Source organism: Fusarium proliferatum (genome assembly GCF_900067095.1).
Source record: "Fusarium proliferatum ET1 genome assembly, contig: FPRO_scaffold011, whole genome shotgun sequence".
Classification (NCBI taxonomy): Eukaryota; Fungi; Ascomycota; class Sordariomycetes; order Hypocreales; family Nectriaceae; genus Fusarium; species Fusarium proliferatum.
The window spans coordinates 1,405,833-1,423,723 of record NW_022194800.1 but is presented as its reverse complement, the minus strand read 5'-3'; the positions used below and the strand labels follow the sequence as shown (position 1 = coordinate 1,423,723).

The following is a 17,891-nucleotide window of genomic DNA, read 5'->3' as shown; positions in this document are numbered from 1 at the left end:
GCCAATTCACCAGCAGGGTAGCTTAAGCACTAAACCCTTAGGGAAGATTTGGGTTATGGCCAAACTGCAAAAATGCCTGCCAATCCTCATTTGTCGTCGAAAAGTATGGCGGCATCATCTGTGATACTGGAAACATCATATCCTGTCCAGAGAAATACCCATCTTGAAACGTCGTCGAGTCTGCGGTGTCGTATCCAACTTGAGGCATCATTGTGAATTTTTTAGAGCCATGACTTGTCGGAAACATGGACATAGCCTCTTGCGAGGTGCTTCCTTTCGGCAACGTTGTCGTCGGATATTCCGAGGTGCTGTCTTGCTGAACCGTTGTCGCCGAATCTTCAGAAGTGCGTCTTGTCATCGCAGACTCCACGAAGCTGTATCCATCGTTTGTCGTTGATGCAGCATCCAGTTGCCCGCTGGGATCACTCATCGTGAAGCCCATCTCCTCCAAAAACGAGACTTTCAGCTGAGGAACTAATCCTTTCACGTACTGCTCAATATCCTCTTTTATGGTCTCGGGCAGTGGACACCCGACCGTGCTCAAGTACCCCCCAACAAGCGGAGGCATCTCCCGCTCTAAAAAACGGCCGAGCTTATGGCAGAGATTAAACTCCCTAGCATTCTTATCTTGGTCCGTTTCGTCAAGATCTGAAGCGTTAGTTGGTTTGTAAAGAAGCGATGGAAAGGGAATGCTGACATACAAGGGTTTGGTCTATCTTGGTCATGCGGGAATGCAATTACGTAGACGTCATTCCATCTGTCTACATCGCTCTTGTTCTTCCTCGTACCTTTCTTACTCTTTATTCTCTTTAATTGATCCTGGTTTAGTCCATCTTGCGCAACGATACAAGGTGTGCATGCCTGCAATTGCTGCGAGTGCGCCTCGAGAGCCTCCGAGGTCTTGAGATCCACACGACAACGCCGACATTGGTACTCGGGCAACGAATGTCTACGCTCAATATGTTCTCTATCCATCGTTGTGAGAACTGGAAACTTTGTTTCATATTGCCGAGGGGACACTTACTTCAATCGATGCATGGATTCGTAGCCAGGATATGCACAGCTCTTCCACTTGCGATGTCCGTACTTGAGAGGATTGCGCTTGAAGAAGGGACAGGCAAGCATTCGTATCTCCAGACCTCGATCGATACGCTGGGGTTTGGAGCTCTCCTCATCACCATCATCGTCGCCGTTGGTGCGCTTACGCTTGGGGAGACGGCGATGCTGAGATGTCCCCTTCTTCTGTGCACTGGAGCCGGAGCTGGATGCCAAGTTCTGGCTTTGAGAAGCGGTACCTTGACGACCTTCATTTCCGCTAGGCCTCTCTTGTGTCAACGGCGCCAGCCATTGTTGAAGCCATCCATGGAACCATTGCTTAACGACCACACTCTCCGGGTCGCCATTGGACGTTCCATCAGACTCATCACCATAGTCCGAGTCTTGGGAGGCCTCGAGGGTATGATGGTCCCGTTTGGACTCGTCTTGCGAGCAAATTTGTTTAAAAGGTCGATATGCGGAGGACATTGTCTCGTCATCCATCAGAGGCATCAAAAATTCATGATCTTGGACCCAGGCACCAATACCACGAAGCAATGTGTCCATATTTTCCAGAGGGCGGTAACAGGCCATGGCATCGTTCGTCCACTCTGGTATCTTACGAGGCACCACGGGGGACGCATCACCGTGCTGCGACATGTTTAGTTGCCGGGGCATATCAGGTCTGCTGCTATAGCCACTGTCTGCGACCGACTTATTGCAATCATGTTGAAGGCGAGCGTTTGGCGTCTGTTCAAGAATGCTGACCGCATTGCAGGTGGCCCATTGTACAAGCTCAGCATCCTTTTCACCTCCGAATACACCTAGGCATTGCGGACTGGCAATAAAGTGTTCGGCAGCGTGGTTGAGGCGTTGATCCCACGCTGCAGGACCAGTGAATCGGACTGATGCACATTGGGGCATGGGGCAGCCAAGATCTTGAGGCAGTCCACACGTCATTCGCATCGACGAGTCTGAACGGTCCACAAGCCATTGCACCTCTGTATTGGGAAGCAATGCTATTTCCGTTTCTTTACTGTACGACTTGGTCGATAGATGATGACCGAGAAGATGGATTCGAAAGTCGTGTTTATTCACGAAATGCCGTGAATTCCATCCACCGGCGCTATTCAGCCGTGCCTCAAACCCATCCTGGTCGGATGGGTAGTTGATCTGCGGAAACTTGCATTGATCCAAAAGATGCTTTGAATGTGCGCAATCGCCTTCAGAACACTCCCAAAACACGCGGTCAAGGTTCAAATGCCGGGACACCACGTGATTCTTCCAGTCTCTTTTACTCGCGAACTCCTGATCGCAGCCGGCGAAGTGGAAGACGCAGAGGAAGGGAAAGTGACTGGCTTCGCTGGGTTTTCGACGGGAGATATCTTCTTGGACAGTCGAGAGCTGAGGCGTATGGTCACCGTAGTATTCGAAGTGAGCACGCTCGGGAGCGTTGGCTGCTTGTAATAGATTGATCGCATCAGCTGGTTCGTTGAGGTAGCGGCGTATCGCAGGAGAGTGGTGGGGGAGCGGACGATGTTCCATTGTGGAGATGACGTAGGCGAAGGCCCCGTAGGATGAAGTCGCGGGAACAAAACGAGATGATGAATGCAGTAATATTGATGGCTATTCAGTATACAGGCTTTTGGTGATATCGGAAAAGAAGAGAGAAGGTTGTAAATGATGGCCTCGTAGAAATTGTGGTCTAAAATATGTGACCTCAGTCATGTTTGGTTGGCGCAGCGCGCAATTGCGCGTTTCACTTTTGGCACGAGTCCTACTATGAGCACGCAGGACTCAGGGGGTGACACAGAAGCAAAGACACACAATTGTGGCCAACATGGAATATCGCAGCTACGCGCAGATTGATCCATCGCGAGGGTGTCGCTCAGCCCAGGGTTATTATGAGGCGTGAGGCTGTCGCGACACAATTGCTGGGATCTCTTCTGCTGCTTGGTGCAGGGAGTTGAGATAGCGCTTGGAGTGCTGATGATGGCGCTGAGACAAGCATCAGTCGCCACACAGTGTCATCCGTCAGCGAGCAAGACCGAGACTCATCCTGACAGTATCGCATCGTGCAATTGACAGAGCATGCATCATGTCAGCGATGACAAGAGAATGGTCTTGTCATTGCAACTGGGAACAACTTGTTGCAACTCAACTCCACTCGCAGCGACATTTGGACCAGCTGCACCAAGCAGACAAGCAGATCCCAAAATCTGGGGAAAGCTCATATTCTTACCTAAAGGAAACAAAACGAAATAAAATCTGGACTCAATCGACTTTTATCCACTCCGGAACTCGGAACCGCAATTCTAGGCTGGCAATCATGATGGAAAAGGTTAATTCTGGATAAAACAGCTTCTTTGGTAAGTGTCACGAGGTGTAATAAGTACCAAAACAGAGATATTCCTCTCCATCATGATCTTGTTACGTACAGGACTCAACGGCACTCAACGGCACTCAATAACCGGCGGGACAAACAGGTTATAATTACCTGTTTTGTAATTAATTCAAGTTGGGAGGTCAACTTATCTTATCAACTGATAACTAACCCCAATCCAGTTTATCTTTCCGTGAGGCTCACGATTTACCCCGCGATATCGCCTCCCCACCACGAGAGCTAGCCTATAGAGGAGCTGTCACACATCAATCCCGATACGGAAAAAAGAGTCGTCTATTTCCAACTCGAGACGCTCTTATCATCATGTCCCCGAAAACTATATATCCCTCCCCTCCTCCCTCATACCATACAGTCTTCACCTAACCATTAATCCTCAACACAGTCAGTCATCATGGGTCTCACACAACATCATCCTTTTGATCCTCTCTCCGGAGATGAGATCACCGCTGCCGTTGACACTATCCGCAAGTATCAGTCCGGTCAACTCCTCTTCAATGCGGTCACTCTACATGAGCCCCGTAAGAAGGAGATGTTGAGATGGCTTGAGCATCCTTCTGACGGGAACAAGCCTGCGAGAATCGCGGATGTCACTGTCATTCTTCCTGATGGAGCGGTTTACGATGGTCTTGTGGATCTTAAGACGAGGAAGGTTCAGAAGTGGGAGAAGCTCGATGGTCTTCAGCCTATTGTAAGTCATCACCTCTCAACTGACTACACTGAGTAATGGCTGATGAAATAGATCACACCAGAGGAACTCTGCCAGGTCGAGGAGATTGCGCGCAAAGACCCAAAGGTCATAGAGCAGTGCGAAATCTCTGGCATCCCCAGGTCAGAGATGCACAAGGTCTACTGCGACCCCTGGACAATCGGCTACGACGAGCGCTTCGGCAGCAACATTCGTCTGCAGCAGGCACTCATGTACTACCGTCCTGACCCCGATACCTTCCAGTATCAGTACCCTCTTGACTTCTGCCCCATCTACGACGGCGCCAAGAAGGCCATTATCCACATTGACATCCCCAGCGTGCGCCGTCCATTGAGCAAGCAGAAGGCCATTGACTACACTCCTCGCTACATCAATGAGAACGGTGGTTACCGAAAGGATATCAAGCCCATCAACATCACGCAGCCAGAGGGTGTTTCGTTCACCATGAATGGACGCGTTTTGTCATGGCAGAACTTCAAGTTCCATATTGGTTTCAACTACAAGGAGGGTATTGTGCTGAACCACATCACCTTCACCGACAAGGGTATCGAGCGACCTATCTTCTACCGTCTCTCCCTCTCGGAGATGGTGGTCCCGTACGGTGCGCCCGAGCATCCTCATCAGCGAAAGCACGCTTTTGATCTGGGTGAATACGGCGCAGGATACATGGCCAACTCTCTCGCTCTGGGCTGCGACTGCAAGGGTGTGATCCACTACCTCGACGCCGAATTCGCCGCTCGCGACGGTTCTATCCGCACCATCAAGAACGCCATCTGTATTCACGAGGAGGATAACGGTATTCTCTTCAAGCATACTGACTTCCGCGATGATTCCGTCACCGTCACACGCGCGCGCAAACTCATCGTGCAGCAGATCTTCACAGCGGCGAACTACGAGTACGCATGCCAGTGGGTGTTCCACCAAGACGGCACAATCCAGCCTGAGATCAAACTCACCGGTATTCTCAACACATACGCCCTCAACGAGGGTGAAGATGCTGGACCGTGGGGCACAGAGGTTTATCCCCAGGTCAACGCTCACAACCATCAGCACTTGTTCTGTCTGCGCGTGAACCCCATGATCGACGGTGTGAACAACACTGTCAACATGGTCGATACTGTTGCTAGCGAGGCACCCGTCGGAAGTCCCCAGAACAAATACGGCAATGCGTTTTACGCCAAGAAGACAAAGTTGAGGACGAGTGGGCAGGCCAAGACGGATTACAATGGTGCGACGAGCAGGACGTGGGAGATGGTTAATGAGAATAAGCTGCATCCTTATTCCAAGAAGCCTGCGTCTTATAAGCTTGTTAGCAGAGAGGTTCCAGGTCTTTTGCCGAAGGAGGGATCGCTGGTCTGGAAGCGTGCTGGCTTCGCCCGCCACGCTGTTCACGTCACACCATGTAAGTCTTTTACCTCTCAGTATACAGTATGATACTAACAATGTACAGATCGTGATGATGAGCTCTGGGCAGCGGGTCGTCACGTCCCCCAAACATCCGGCGAGCCATCCCAAGGTCTTCCTGAGTGGATCGCCGAGGGCACAGCATCCACTGAAAACACCGACATTGTTCTCTGGCACACTTTCGGCGTGACACACATCCCTGCACCCGAGGACTTCCCCATCATGCCCGTCGAGCCAATGACGTTGTTGCTCCGACCTAGAAACTTCTTCACGAACAACCCTTGTATGGATGTGCCGCCTAGTTACTCTATTACGCCTACGCAGGTTGCGGAGAAGAAGGGGGCGCTGGATCAGAGTGATAAGGTTAGTCAGTTGGCTTTTGGGGGTAAGAGTTGTTGTTCGGGTGGTAATGCTGCTGCGAGATTGTAAGGGGGATTGAGTTTGTATAGTTAGTCATAGCGTTAAATTGCATAGAAGGATTATTTACAACCGAGTAATGATGATTGGTTGTGATGTTCTGGTGATGTGATGGTAAGCTCAAACCTTGGTCTGCAGAGTATAGTCTAGGAAGCAACTTATTCATCTGGGACATTTCATGTACCGTGGATACTTGAATTCATTTTAGCATGTACCAGTGAGAGGCGTGTCTATGCAATGGCCATTGAAGCGATATGCGCATGAAGCTCTCTTGATGATACGCATCAATTTAGACCACTTCAAAGACTGCAATATCTACGCTTGCTCACACGAAACAGACGCACAACAGGCAAGGTTAAGTATGAAGCTTCAATGTTGTTACAAGAAGTGAATAGTATACAGATACCACTATGCAGAAGGTCCACCAACAAAAATCGTCAAAGTCTCCGGTACACCCGAAACAACACCCGAAGCATTCTCATTCCCATCCGGGTTGACATCATCATACGGAAACGCGTATCCCTTGCCATCGACCTCATAAGAATGTACAATCCGACTATAGTGGTTCGTCGGATCATTCTTGTAGTACGCTTCCTGTCCCAACTTGGGCTGTGTATCGCCTCCGTCAACAAGGAGTGTACTTCGAACAAACGCAGCGCAGAGACGAGGGACGACTGCTGCATGTACCGCATTATCGCCTTCCATCACCGTGAAGGGACCGCTGTTGCAACCCCAGATGTCTTTGGTGTTGGGTTTGCCGTATCCTCTGTTATCGCCGTCGCAGGTCAGTTGATCCCCTGTGACGCGGCACTTGACGTTGCCTGCTTCAGACTGCGTGTTGATGATGAGGTCTTGAGAAGAGTATTTACTCCACACGTTATTGACGTAAGTGTCCCAGTAATCTCCAAAGGTAATCGGTTCAAGATCGTACTGATTGCCAGGCGAAAGCACACGGACTGGTTTACCCTGCGCATTCGCAATGCACATAAACGTCCACGCCCTCCCATCTTTATCTTTCTGCTTAACAAGATCATCGCAGATCTTACTGACAGCGCCAGACTCAAGTCCAGCACATGATTGAGTACTTCCATCTTTGAGAGAAAGACCCATGCCGAGAGGAATACCCACAAAGTCGACATAACTGATGTTGGCGTACAGAACGCCGTTCGTGTAGGTGAATTCCACAAAACCCCAGTCCACACCAGCACTAGGATCTTGAAGATTCGTAACAGAAGGCTGGACTAAACCATCACCAGTTCCAATGTCAACGACAAAAAAGTGAAGATCTTCATTGGCGAAATAAACACGGCCTGAACTCATGGAGATTGGAACAGTAAACTCAAGAGTCTGACCTTGTGCTGGGAGAGGAATAGCGATGTTATCTTTAATCTCAACAGGGACTTTCGAACCTCCTGATTTAGGATACACAAGATTTCCACTCGCGCCGATGAAGACGACAGTGCCGTCAGAGTCCAGCCCTGAGATGTACGCTCTGACGTTTCCGCCGCTGAAGTTGTTCACTAGCTTCAGAGGCAAGGTCGCTTGTTCAGCGCGGTGTGTTAGAACGCGAGTTTTGTTTCTGGCGTACGTGCCGTTTAGGAGATTGTTATCTGTCACTTCAACATTATTTGTACCGCCCGGATGAGCTTTAAGAAAGCCTTCGCGGGTGGTGTCGAGGGAAGATGTCTTGAAAGGAGCGGATAGAGCTGTGCCAAGAAGGCAAGCTAAAATAAGGAATGAACGCATTCTATCAAAGAATGACTTAAAAGGAATGTGATACAGAAGGCTACAGAGCACGATTAATTACGGTCAATTACTACATCTATATACTACAACGCATCATATGTTTCAGCACATGAAAAAGACTCAGTGGTGATATTCCCAGGGATGGCAGGTCGGAAACATTCGAGATGCATTATAAACCGGGGTATTCAGAAACAGGTTTTAATATATATCTGAGGGAAAGGATGAAACGGGGTTTCATCTGATGGGAGATGTGCTGCTGGGCGATGTGATTTGCTGGACTAGTGCGGGTGTTTGAAACAAGGGTTCGAGAGGGGGATGAAGTCCATGCTCCTTTCATCTCGAGAGGGCCAGTAACGGGCCGATTTGGTGAAAATGCTCCGAAGAGGTGAGTTGGGGATTGTGATTTGTTGGAGCGTTTAATTGAGATTGTTTCTGGGGTGTTTGATGCGGTGATGAGATTAAGGTGTTGAGATGGCGGATAGATGGCCAGTTAGGAGGCTTAATTGGGAAGCTGAGATCCGAACGGAGACTGAGAATGTTTCAAGGCATTAGTGAATTGAGAATTGTTTAATGTGTGAGTAGGGAAGTAAGTGTAGTGTTGAAGGATTGGTTAATCCTGGTGTTGGTGAAGGATCTGACCTGAGAGATGTTACGTTTCATCCGTCAGCCGCTAAACGCACGTCTTTATGCATTCACCCAAAGGACGACCTGACGAGAATCACGACACTTCCTGATCTGTGCCCCGATCATTCTGTAGATCAATCACCCAAAAGACAATTCCTAATGAAAGGGAACCAGAAGTGTATCACATTGAGTAACCAACCATCCTTCAAACTAACAACATATCATTTTTAACACCAAGAATTACAACTTGCTCTGCTTGATCAAATGAGCATTAACAGGCGATATCGCCTTCCCCGTTTTCCAAAACTCCATAATGTTTTCCATCCCCAAATTCTCAAAACCAATATGCGAATCTAGACTCGCACCCGCGTTATGCGACAACAACTCCACGTTGTTCATCTTTAGCAGCTCAGGGCTGATGTACGGCTCATTCTCAAAGACGTCTAGTCCAGCACCTGATAAATGACCGCTGGAAAGAGCTTCAACCAGATCAGCTTCGTTGATGAGTTTTCCACGCGCAATGTTGACTAGCTTTGCGCCACGCTTCATCTTTGATAAGCCCGCTTTGTTGAGAAGCGTTTCGCCGGCGAAGGGTGTGGCGACAACGACGCAGTCTGCTTCAGCGAGGAGAGCATCTGAAGATTTAAAGGTAGCGCTGAGGGGCTCTTCGATTGACAAGGGCATTTGGGCGACGTCGTTGTAGATGATCTTCATGTCCAGTGCCTTGTAGGCCTTCTCGGCGATGCGGCGGCCAATGCGACCGAACCCGATGATTCCGAGGGTGAAGCCGCTGGGGTTGCGGGATACAGGGGCTAAGTTCTTGTTGGCATCGATGAATTTGTCCTTGTCGCCTGAGCGGGCTGCTGTGCTGGACCAGCTGAGGTTCCGGAAGACGGAGATGATGAGCCAGATCGCGGCGTCTGCTACAGATTCTGTGCAAGCAGCTGCTGCGTTGCAATACGTGACGCCTAAACAATATCATCAATAACTGTGATTCAAGCAAGGGAGTGGTGAATGTACCTCGCTTTGCAAGTGCAGCTGTATCAACCCAGTCAAAGCCTGCTCCCGCACTAGCATAAATCTTACACGATGCAGGAAGAAGAGATATCAATTCATCGTCCCAATTTCCCATCTCACCGCCTGTGTTCCAGAACGGTCTGTAGATAGCGAAGAAATCGCCAAAGGTCTTTTGCTTGAGGGCGTTGATGAAGTCTGTGCGGGACATGCTGTGCGAGCGCTTGATCTCGAAGTGAGATGTGAAGGTCTTGTAGAGATCATGGTTCCATTTTATGTCGTCGCCGAGATGAAGAACGATTGGTTTGGACATTTTGGCGTTTGAGATGTTGAGATTGTGATAGCGGTAGGAAAGAGAATTGTGTATGAGAATGGAAGTGTCAGGGTATTATAATGATACGAGTTTGAGTGTAACGCAGTTGCTGGAGGGTGAACACGGGCATTCGGCCGATGGGGCATGTTGAGAGAATGCCGGCTCTTGAGTGGGTAATTCAGGCCGATGGACTGTTCATGATTGACAGTTTGGGGGAACTTTGGCCGTAAAGATCCATAGAAAAGACGGGTCGAAGGGGTTGGATTGGTTGGGGTGAATACCCCGGATATTGAAATCGGGGTTCTTCCCGAGCAGCCGTTGTCACGAGAGATCGTCGGTGAAATGGAAATCTGGGGTAGATGAGACGGAAACATTAAAGACGTCCCATTACGAAAAGCATGAATGATAAAATACTGGTCAAACGGAATGAAAGGGAAATATTTCAATGCTTTGAGATAGGTAAAATTGGTGATATCTTTCTTCTAGTCACGTATGCAATGAGATATTTCTTAGAAGACCACTCATCGACTGAGCCTTGACTATCCCTTCAACTTGGTCTCACATATGCCTATGACATTATTTCATGTATCATGACTGAACAGCCAAACAGCAGTCACTGTTTGACCATTGAGCTGCGACAGCGTCACCAGCTTCTGGCTCCTAATCCTTCTTCTTGATCCTGGGGAAGCTCAACCAAACACCGGCAACAACAGTAATCAACGCAAGAATGATGGGCTGCAAAACACCAACACCCTTATGGTTAGCTATAGCACCGATGGCGAACGGAAACACCGTTCCGCCAGTACCGCCGATCGCCATCGCAAATCCGATAGCAGAAACGTGGATCTTTGCGGGCAGAAGTTTGGCTGTGACCATGACGGCTCCAGGAAATAGAGGGCCGAGGAAGAAGCCGAGAAAAGCAACCGCAACGGCTGATACGATGAACTTGGGTACGAGCCAGAAGAGGAGTTGGAGACCAATGCAGATGAGAAGATAGATCGTAAGACAGAGCCGCTCGCCGAACCGCTCAGTTACGAAGCCAAGACATGCGCGCCCAAGAGCCATACCGGCCCAGAAGCCGGTTCCTGAAGCACCCGAGGCATATGCTGAAGCTTTTCGGACGCGGAGCATGAATGTGACAACCCATCCACCAAGACCGACTAGAAGAATGAGCTTTGAATGGAGATCAGTGACGTGCAGACATACCTTCAACACCCATGTATGCGAAGAAGAACAATGCACAAAGCCACGTAACCTTGGACTTGAGCGCCTCTCTTGTTCCAGCGCCACTACCCTCCGAGTTGTTCGCAGCATGTTCAGCTTGATACACAGCACCAGTCTGCTGCCAGAACGAAACAGTCAAACCAACCCACTCCACCACAGAAATGCCAATCTACACCGTCAGCCAGCGCAAAGCATAACACGTACACGATGACTCACCATAACGTAATAAAACGTATACCAAGGCAACCCCGCCGAAACGACCATACTCGTCGCAATAAGTGGCGAGAACAACGCGCCAAACGAGTAAAAGGCGTGTAAGAAGCCCTGCACGGTATTCGCTTTATCCATGGCTCCGACCCAAGCGCAGAAACACGCATCTGTGAGTCCGTTTCCGAAACCGCTCATGATGTTGCAGACTACGAGGACGGGGTAGGGAGGGTGCAGGGCGAGGGCGATGAAGGTTATGAGGTGGCAGATTGGCGCCATGATGGCGACGCCACGTTGGCCGAATTTCATGTGGATGCGGGCGTTGGTGAATGCGGCGACGGAGTAGCCTGCGAAGGGAGTGAGGAAGATGAGAGAGATGATGGTGTAGCTGAGATCGTAGTATGTTTCGAGCTGTGATTGTTAGGGGAGTGCTATGATTGGGTTGATCAACGTACATATGGGATCAAAGCCTGGACTCATTAGCAAAGTCAATTAGATTCGATGGGAGGAACATACTCCAACAGCCGCATCATTCATCCCCGCAATGATAAACGACAAAAACGCAAAAGCAAGCTTCGCTATATTTCCCCTGGGATAATTCCATCTCTGAACCTGCGCCGACGCATACGGCGGGGGTATATCATCCGGTGGGAGCGAAGGTTGCTCCTCGAGTTCTTTACCGCGGACGTGACATCCTTCTAAAGTCGTGAGCTCAATGGGCTCTTGGGTCTGTGTCGCTGTGCTCGACATGATGAGGATGAGAGTGTGAGAATAAACTGGACGTGAGAGGTGAGATGGGAGGAGGTTTTATGTGAGGGCGGGATCTGCGCTGCGGATAAATACCGCGAGTGCGTTGTAGAGCCTCAATGGGAAAGAGGGCCAGCGGAATGCTTGTGGTGACGCGGGGTGTTATGCTTATTTTGGGGCGCTAGACTTGGTGGAGAAATATTCGGTAGGGAATGCGGCCCGTGTTCCAGGTTTGTGTATCAAATGACCACCAGAAGAAGAGCAGAACAAGAGTCTCGGTATATTTCCGTGGACAACGCAAGATAACCCTTTTGGATAAGGAGGCATGGTTGCATTTTTCGAGTCATGTGGGATAGTCATATCATGGAACGCATTGGCGACGGAGTCCAGAGAATGGACGCTGGTCCCTAGATGGTCAATATAACCAAAGAAAAAAAAATAGTAAAACCTGGGCGAGATAATTGTGATTGAGCCACTCAAAAGGAAGAAAAAAAAAGGTCAAATGGTTCTGCCGCCTATTATTCCCTAGAAAGGAAGAAGAAGAATCGGGCCTTGTTCAATTATCAAGACAACGCACCATTTGTTCTAGAACGACTCACACATATTATTCTCAAGATCTATCGAAAACTGATATTACAAGCTGGCAGACAAGTTTGAAGGCCTAAGTTTCGAATAGGGTCATACAGTCAAGGATTATAGTTTCAAAAGATGGTTCGATTCAAAGTAGTGCATAATGCTATATAAAGTTATCTCTTCGACGAAAATTTCCGCTCTCGGCCATGAAAATTACTCTGGTGTTTTAGAAGGCCGTCTTGTCTGGCAAAGCTCGTTTTTGGACATTCAGAGCAATAGTAACGCTTTCTATGCTCTTTCGGCTGGTGCGTTTCCAAATGCCTCGCCAGCTCTCTTTCCTGGAACATTTGGCCACAAAAATGACAAGACCTGAAAGCTGTAGGGGTATAGTGACGGGATCTAGGAGAGTAAATCAGAAACTCTAATTTGTCACTTTCGCTACCTGTTCACATACTCTGTGTCGTACGTTTGTCCTGAAGAACTATAGGTATGATCCGGGGAAATAAGTCCCATACGAGCTCTGACAGCCTCTGTTGTTGCAATAGACAGAGGCTGGGACGTTGAGTATTGCGTAAATAAATCTGGGGTTTCCATATCAACTTGGTGCGGGGTGGACATCTCATGATATGAAGCCATGTTACTGCGTGGGCCAAAATCGAACGGAAAAGGCAGAGAGTGTTGAATCTCGTAGGAAGGGTCAGGCGGTATATTAGGTCTCTAACGAGCCGAAATATATTCTCCAGATACGTTAGGTGAGACAACAGACTGCTCTTCAATAGGTGCCTCTGTGCTGTAGCTAGTCCCAGAGAGTGCCGGCATAAAGCCATTAGCGAGGTAGCCGCGACCAATGATGTTTCCGATGCGACGAAGCGTCTCTGTTTCGTCATGAGTTAATTCAATGTCGCCGCCGCCGCCGTCGAAGTTGGAAGTGGCTAAGTGGGTATTTTCCGAGTCCTCATTCACTCCCGCCATGGAGATGGTGGGATACACAATGGGAGGAGATGACGTTACAAATTGTTCCCCAGATGACATGGTTAAACGAAGTTACTATTGTGGAACAACCTGATAAAACTGTAAACCGATATCTGAATGAACCAAAGCAAATGGCCTATCCAAGGAGCGAGTTTGTGACTGTTATAAAAAGTCCCCGAGCACTATCCAAGCGTTAACAAGGAGAGACTTGGGAGATGTTGAGGGTTTTCGAGAACACAGACCATTGTGCCAAGGCTGATTGGTTGGTGCGTCATATGTATGTTGACGGCCAGCTAATGCAGATGGCCAGCTAATGCAGACGGCCAGCTAATGCAGACGGCCAGCTAATGCGGGTGGCCAGCTAATGCAGATGACCGACTATCTGAACTTGAGTGATTCATCTCTTATGACTTCCGCACGTGGAACATCGTCATTGGTGTGAAATGTGACTTATCATTGATGTTTATGTGAGTTATCGGACCAACAACTATCGCAGCCCCCAAACCCCTTCGAAGTCAACTAACCGCAGTTGGTAAAGAAGTGCATACTCTACTTGCTTATGATTTGTCTGACTTACTCTGCCCTCCATCAGCTTCTACCTTGAAGCTCACCGGTCAGCGTTGTGCAAGGGCTTTGAAAACAAGACGGAAAACCAGCAAATGATTTCAGTTAAAAAGCTACAGATCACCTTGCATTCGTATACACTTAACAATTTACAGGTTGCTCATCAGCCTGCATTTGCATTGCATCGGAACCATCACGGCTGCACTTGATTCGTCGAAGATGACACAACACGGCACAGCTATTGCAAGCGGCTTGAAAGATAAGATAATTCCTGACTAGCTAAGACATTTCTACACATCTGCATTTCAGCCTCTGACGTTCTCTAAAGCACTTAGCAAAAGATAAGCAAAGGGCTTAGGGATAGAGGCAACAGAGAAGGATTTGCGCAGAAATCTGTTGGATCAGAGCTGGAACGCAAGAAATCTACCAGAGGCCCACAAAGAGATGTCTCCAACTGGAATTTACTATATTAAGGAGGCCCACTACGCAAACTTGAATAGTCAGTACCAAGTGAACACAGCACAACTAGTAACTTTACTTTACTCTTTATATCAAATCTATCATCCCTTTGTGAATTATTTCATAACAAAAAAATGAGCTCTTCCAACAACCAAGCATCCGAGGCTCTCAACAGCAAGCAGCAGAGACAGTACCAGTGTCTTTGTATTTTGCTCCAAGCTGTCAACGAGACTTGCAAGCATAGGAGCGATATCAGATACTCCTCCGGAAAGAATCGCGGCTACGCCCTCTTGACCGATTATCAGAAGGCAATTTGTAAAATCGCACAAATTCTCGATAATGAGAAGGGTGGCGATTCTGCCACAGCGCTTATTGTTGCGAAGGGGCTGCGTGGACCAGACTACGTTTTTGCTTCAAACTCGAAGAAAACACCTGAACTCGAAAGAGCCAAGTCGTTTCTCTCTGACCTCCTCGAGTACGTGGGAAGCAACCCTGATGAATTGGCTCCTAAGGCACTGCAAAAGCAAGTCTTGGATCGTATTCTTGAGTTCAATTTTCTCAGATTTGATGCATACCTAAACGGACTGGACACTGCTTTGCAGTCTTGCATCGATAACTGCGAGAGATCACAGGAGCCTAGCAGTAAGCTTTTAAATGAACACAAACAGTTCTCTCATCTAACAATGACAGGCTCCAGCGATATGGCTCAGTTGCAAGTCATCAAACAAAAGTCCCTTTTTCCTCGCGACATGACTTCTTCTACTGATTCCAAAAACAAATGTAAGAGGCCAGCCCCACCACCTTCATCTCCCACATTTGCAAAAACACTAGGGACTAAACGAGATTTGGAAATAGTTTTCCGTGACTGCGAAGATCTCATCAAAGCTATACATAACAGCCAAAATACCGGAATAGATAAAGTCTTGCACAAGTACATTGGCACTACCGAGCCAGAAATTTCATATCAATGGAGTCAGCTGCGCCATCATCTTGGTCGTCTTCATTCATTTCGTCAAGCTTCCGAGGCCATAATCGATGCTTCCACAAAGTGGCCCTTGTTATTCAAAAACTTCACGGTCAATTACATTCCATCATCCCGTCCTCGAAAGTTCCCTCGAATCCACAGAATGAACGCTTCCCCAACGGACACTATTAAGGCTGCTTTTCCAGATCAAGATCTATCATATTACGAGGACGACATCGCGGAGCTTCGCACGTACGGCCTATATGAACAAATCCAGAAGCAGGAGCTTAAATTTCCATCGAAGAGTCTGGTTCACTGCGAAGCGAATTTGCACAGTCATCTTATCACAGCTGGCAAAACTCGACCTTGCGACTTCTGGAACGATGTCATGTTTATCGCTACTAGCAAGCCTCCTTGTAGGCTCTGCTATTGCTATTTTCAGGACGGCGACAATGATTTTCAAGTACAGTCGTCCCACATGAACCTTTACCCTCGATGGCGGCTCCCCGATATTGTTGATTCTAACGATGAAGCAAGCATTGGACATCGTGAGGAGCTGATAGAGGATATATTCGAGCACATGCAGGACAGTATACTGAATGTTTTACAAGAGAAGTTCCCTCAGTGGAAACGAAATGATTCTCGTACAGACTCGCGAGGCTGTACAGATATTCGAGAGGGTGCGGATAGTAGAACTCCAACTGGCGGACACTATATGCCACCCTCGGTCATGGATGATGACGATTACGTGACGGAAATACACACTGATACTTTTGGTGTTGCCCATTAACTCTTTTCATTGCTAATTATATCTCGATATGCGATTATACTTTGAATCTTTTGTCCTCAGTGTTTTGTTCTGGCTCTATTTTCTATACGGAATTGTTGACAGTGATTTCTACTCCCGCGAATCTGAGCTTGTAATAGCTATATCCTTCGGCTATTATAACGACACGTAATATCCATCCTTCCGTCAGCCTATCGCCATAACCCCAGACTTTGCGCAAAGGCTAAGGCATGGGCCTAAAGGAGGCTTGGTTACATCCCGAAACCAGCTTATTTCCCATGATTTGCGAAATCTCTTCAGTCCCTTGTGAATTGTGGACCCAATCTACCAATGACGTCTAAGTTGTGAGCTAGATGTGTTATTTGCAATTGAGACTTGTGGCTGAGAGCTTAAATCAGCAGAGAGAACTACCAATACGCGCATATATCCCAAGATCAAGGGCGGTTCGAGAAGCGTACTTGCTTTTTATGAAGTCTCTGTTGGATTAGGTAATATTGCAAGCCGATATCTGAGAAATCGTAGCCGTATGGAAACAAGAGATTAAGCAAGAAGGCAAGTCAGAATACCAAGATCGTACTCTAAATAACCTTTATAGCTACGCCATCCCCAAGTTTCTCAAGGAGGACCCTTAAAGACATCAGCAAGTTCAAGAATAGTACCATAGCTCAGATCGCCAAGAGCTGGAAACCTAAAGGGGACCTAACTACGGATCCCATTTAATCTCAAGCTTCCAGCAATTGAGTACAGCGTTATTTTGTGAAATTCGGCCCCAAAGGAAAGATGGAGAAATATACCAGTGCAGTGTCTCCCAAGCCAGTTCTGTTCTTGTATGTCCTTTCATTTAATTATAACTCCCACTGTTCGGTCTCCTTCACATACAATTTAGCGACGTAGACGACTGTCTTTATCCAGGAAGTGAGTCGCCTGCAAGGCCTTGTTATTTTAAGGTCACCATTTACTAACAGCAGCCATGATAGGTATTGGTGTCAAGGACGTTTTCTCCCGCCTCATCAACGCCTACTTCCAGAGCCGTCTCGGCTTCAGCAAGGAAGAGACAATTCTACTTCGAAACGAATACTTCAGAAGCTACGGTTTGATCATGGAGGGTCTAGTCTCCAATTATCAGGTTGATCCGCTAGAATTCAACAGCATGGTCGACGATGCCCTTCCATTTGATTCCCTCATCAAGCTCAACCCGGAACTCCGCCAGTTACGGGAGGAGATCGACAAGGGGAAGTTTAAGCTTTGGCTGTTCAGTAATGCCCATATCACGCATGTCAAGAGAGTGGTCTGCCTTTTGGGTGTTGAAGATCTGTTCGAGGGCGCAATATACTGTGACTACTCCAAAGAGCCTTTGGTGTGCAAACCACAGTCTGCCATGTTTGAAACAGCTATGAGAGTAGCAGGCCCCAAACGATGTAGCGATTGCTATCTGATTGGTGAGTACCAGGTGCCTTTGAATCCTTCACGACACTAAGCTATATTGTAGCAGATGATTCTTATCGTAATTGTCAGGGTGCAGAGTCATTTGGCTGGACCGCGGTGCATTTAGTGGAAAAAGGCATTGCCAAAGAACCAGCCTTCAGACATCAAATTCGAAGTCTTGAAGAATTACGTGAGATTTTTCCTGGTTGGTTCAAAGGTCAAGCCAACGGTTAACTCAAATAGTTGGTCATTCTCCCGCCGATATGCGCTTATCCACTCGAAAGAATGAATGTGGAGAGTTTCACC

The 17,891-nt window shown here is 48.0% G+C and overlaps 8 protein-coding genes across 8 annotated transcripts; 3 read left to right on the top strand and 5 right to left on the bottom strand.

Moving 5' to 3' along the window:
- Positions 1 to 37: 37 nt before the first annotated feature.
- FPRO_08671 (uncharacterized protein) lies at positions 38 to 2,580 on the bottom strand (the record flags this gene model as incomplete). The annotated part of the gene is made up of 3 exons (XM_031222365.1): positions 38 to 648; positions 702 to 967; positions 1,025 to 2,580. 3 exons carry the CDS (start codon positions 2,578 to 2,580, stop codon positions 38 to 40), a joined length of 2,433 nt encoding a protein of 810 aa, XP_031087831.1.
- A 1,250-nt stretch (positions 2,581 to 3,830) lies between these two features.
- Positions 3,831 to 5,978, top strand: FPRO_08670 (putative peroxisomal amine oxidase; the record flags this gene model as incomplete). Its single annotated transcript, XM_031222364.1, has 3 exons — positions 3,831 to 4,127; positions 4,179 to 5,547; positions 5,596 to 5,978. The coding sequence occupies 3 exons, from the start codon at positions 3,831 to 3,833 to the stop codon at positions 5,976 to 5,978; spliced, it is 2,049 nt and encodes a 682-aa protein (XP_031087830.1).
- Positions 5,979 to 6,374: 396 nt separating this feature from the next.
- FPRO_08669 (uncharacterized protein) lies at positions 6,375 to 7,712 on the bottom strand (the record flags this gene model as incomplete). Its single annotated transcript, XM_031222363.1, has 1 exon — positions 6,375 to 7,712. One exon carries the CDS (start codon positions 7,710 to 7,712, stop codon positions 6,375 to 6,377), a length of 1,338 nt encoding a protein of 445 aa, XP_031087829.1.
- An 864-nt stretch (positions 7,713 to 8,576) lies between these two features.
- Positions 8,577 to 9,663, bottom strand: FPRO_08668 (uncharacterized protein; the record flags this gene model as incomplete). The annotated part of the gene is made up of 2 exons (XM_031222362.1): positions 8,577 to 9,304; positions 9,357 to 9,663. 2 exons carry the CDS (start codon positions 9,661 to 9,663, stop codon positions 8,577 to 8,579), a joined length of 1,035 nt encoding a protein of 344 aa, XP_031087828.1.
- A 660-nt stretch (positions 9,664 to 10,323) lies between these two features.
- Positions 10,324 to 11,844, bottom strand: FPRO_08667 (related to tetracycline resistance proteins; the record flags this gene model as incomplete). The annotated part of the gene is made up of 5 exons (XM_031222361.1): positions 10,324 to 10,823; positions 10,870 to 11,056; positions 11,104 to 11,505; positions 11,550 to 11,564; positions 11,611 to 11,844. The coding sequence occupies 5 exons, from the start codon at positions 11,842 to 11,844 to the stop codon at positions 10,324 to 10,326; spliced, it is 1,338 nt and encodes a 445-aa protein (XP_031087827.1).
- Positions 11,845 to 13,131: 1,287 nt separating this feature from the next.
- On the bottom strand, positions 13,132 to 13,446 carry FPRO_08666 (uncharacterized protein; the record flags this gene model as incomplete). The annotated part of the gene is made up of 1 exon (XM_031222360.1): positions 13,132 to 13,446. One exon carries the CDS (start codon positions 13,444 to 13,446, stop codon positions 13,132 to 13,134), a length of 315 nt encoding a protein of 104 aa, XP_031087826.1.
- A 1,097-nt stretch (positions 13,447 to 14,543) lies between these two features.
- On the top strand, positions 14,544 to 16,163 carry FPRO_08665 (uncharacterized protein; the record flags this gene model as incomplete). Its single annotated transcript, XM_031222358.1, has 3 exons — positions 14,544 to 15,051; positions 15,100 to 15,189; positions 15,265 to 16,163. The coding sequence occupies 3 exons, from the start codon at positions 14,544 to 14,546 to the stop codon at positions 16,161 to 16,163; spliced, it is 1,497 nt and encodes a 498-aa protein (XP_031087825.1).
- Positions 16,164 to 17,130: 967 nt separating this feature from the next.
- Positions 17,131 to 17,819, top strand: FPRO_08664 (related to pyrimidine 5`-nucleotidase; the record flags this gene model as incomplete). Its single annotated transcript, XM_031222357.1, has 2 exons — positions 17,131 to 17,599; positions 17,650 to 17,819. 2 exons carry the CDS (start codon positions 17,131 to 17,133, stop codon positions 17,817 to 17,819), a joined length of 639 nt encoding a protein of 212 aa, XP_031087824.1.
- Between the last annotated feature and the right edge of the window lie 72 nt (positions 17,820 to 17,891).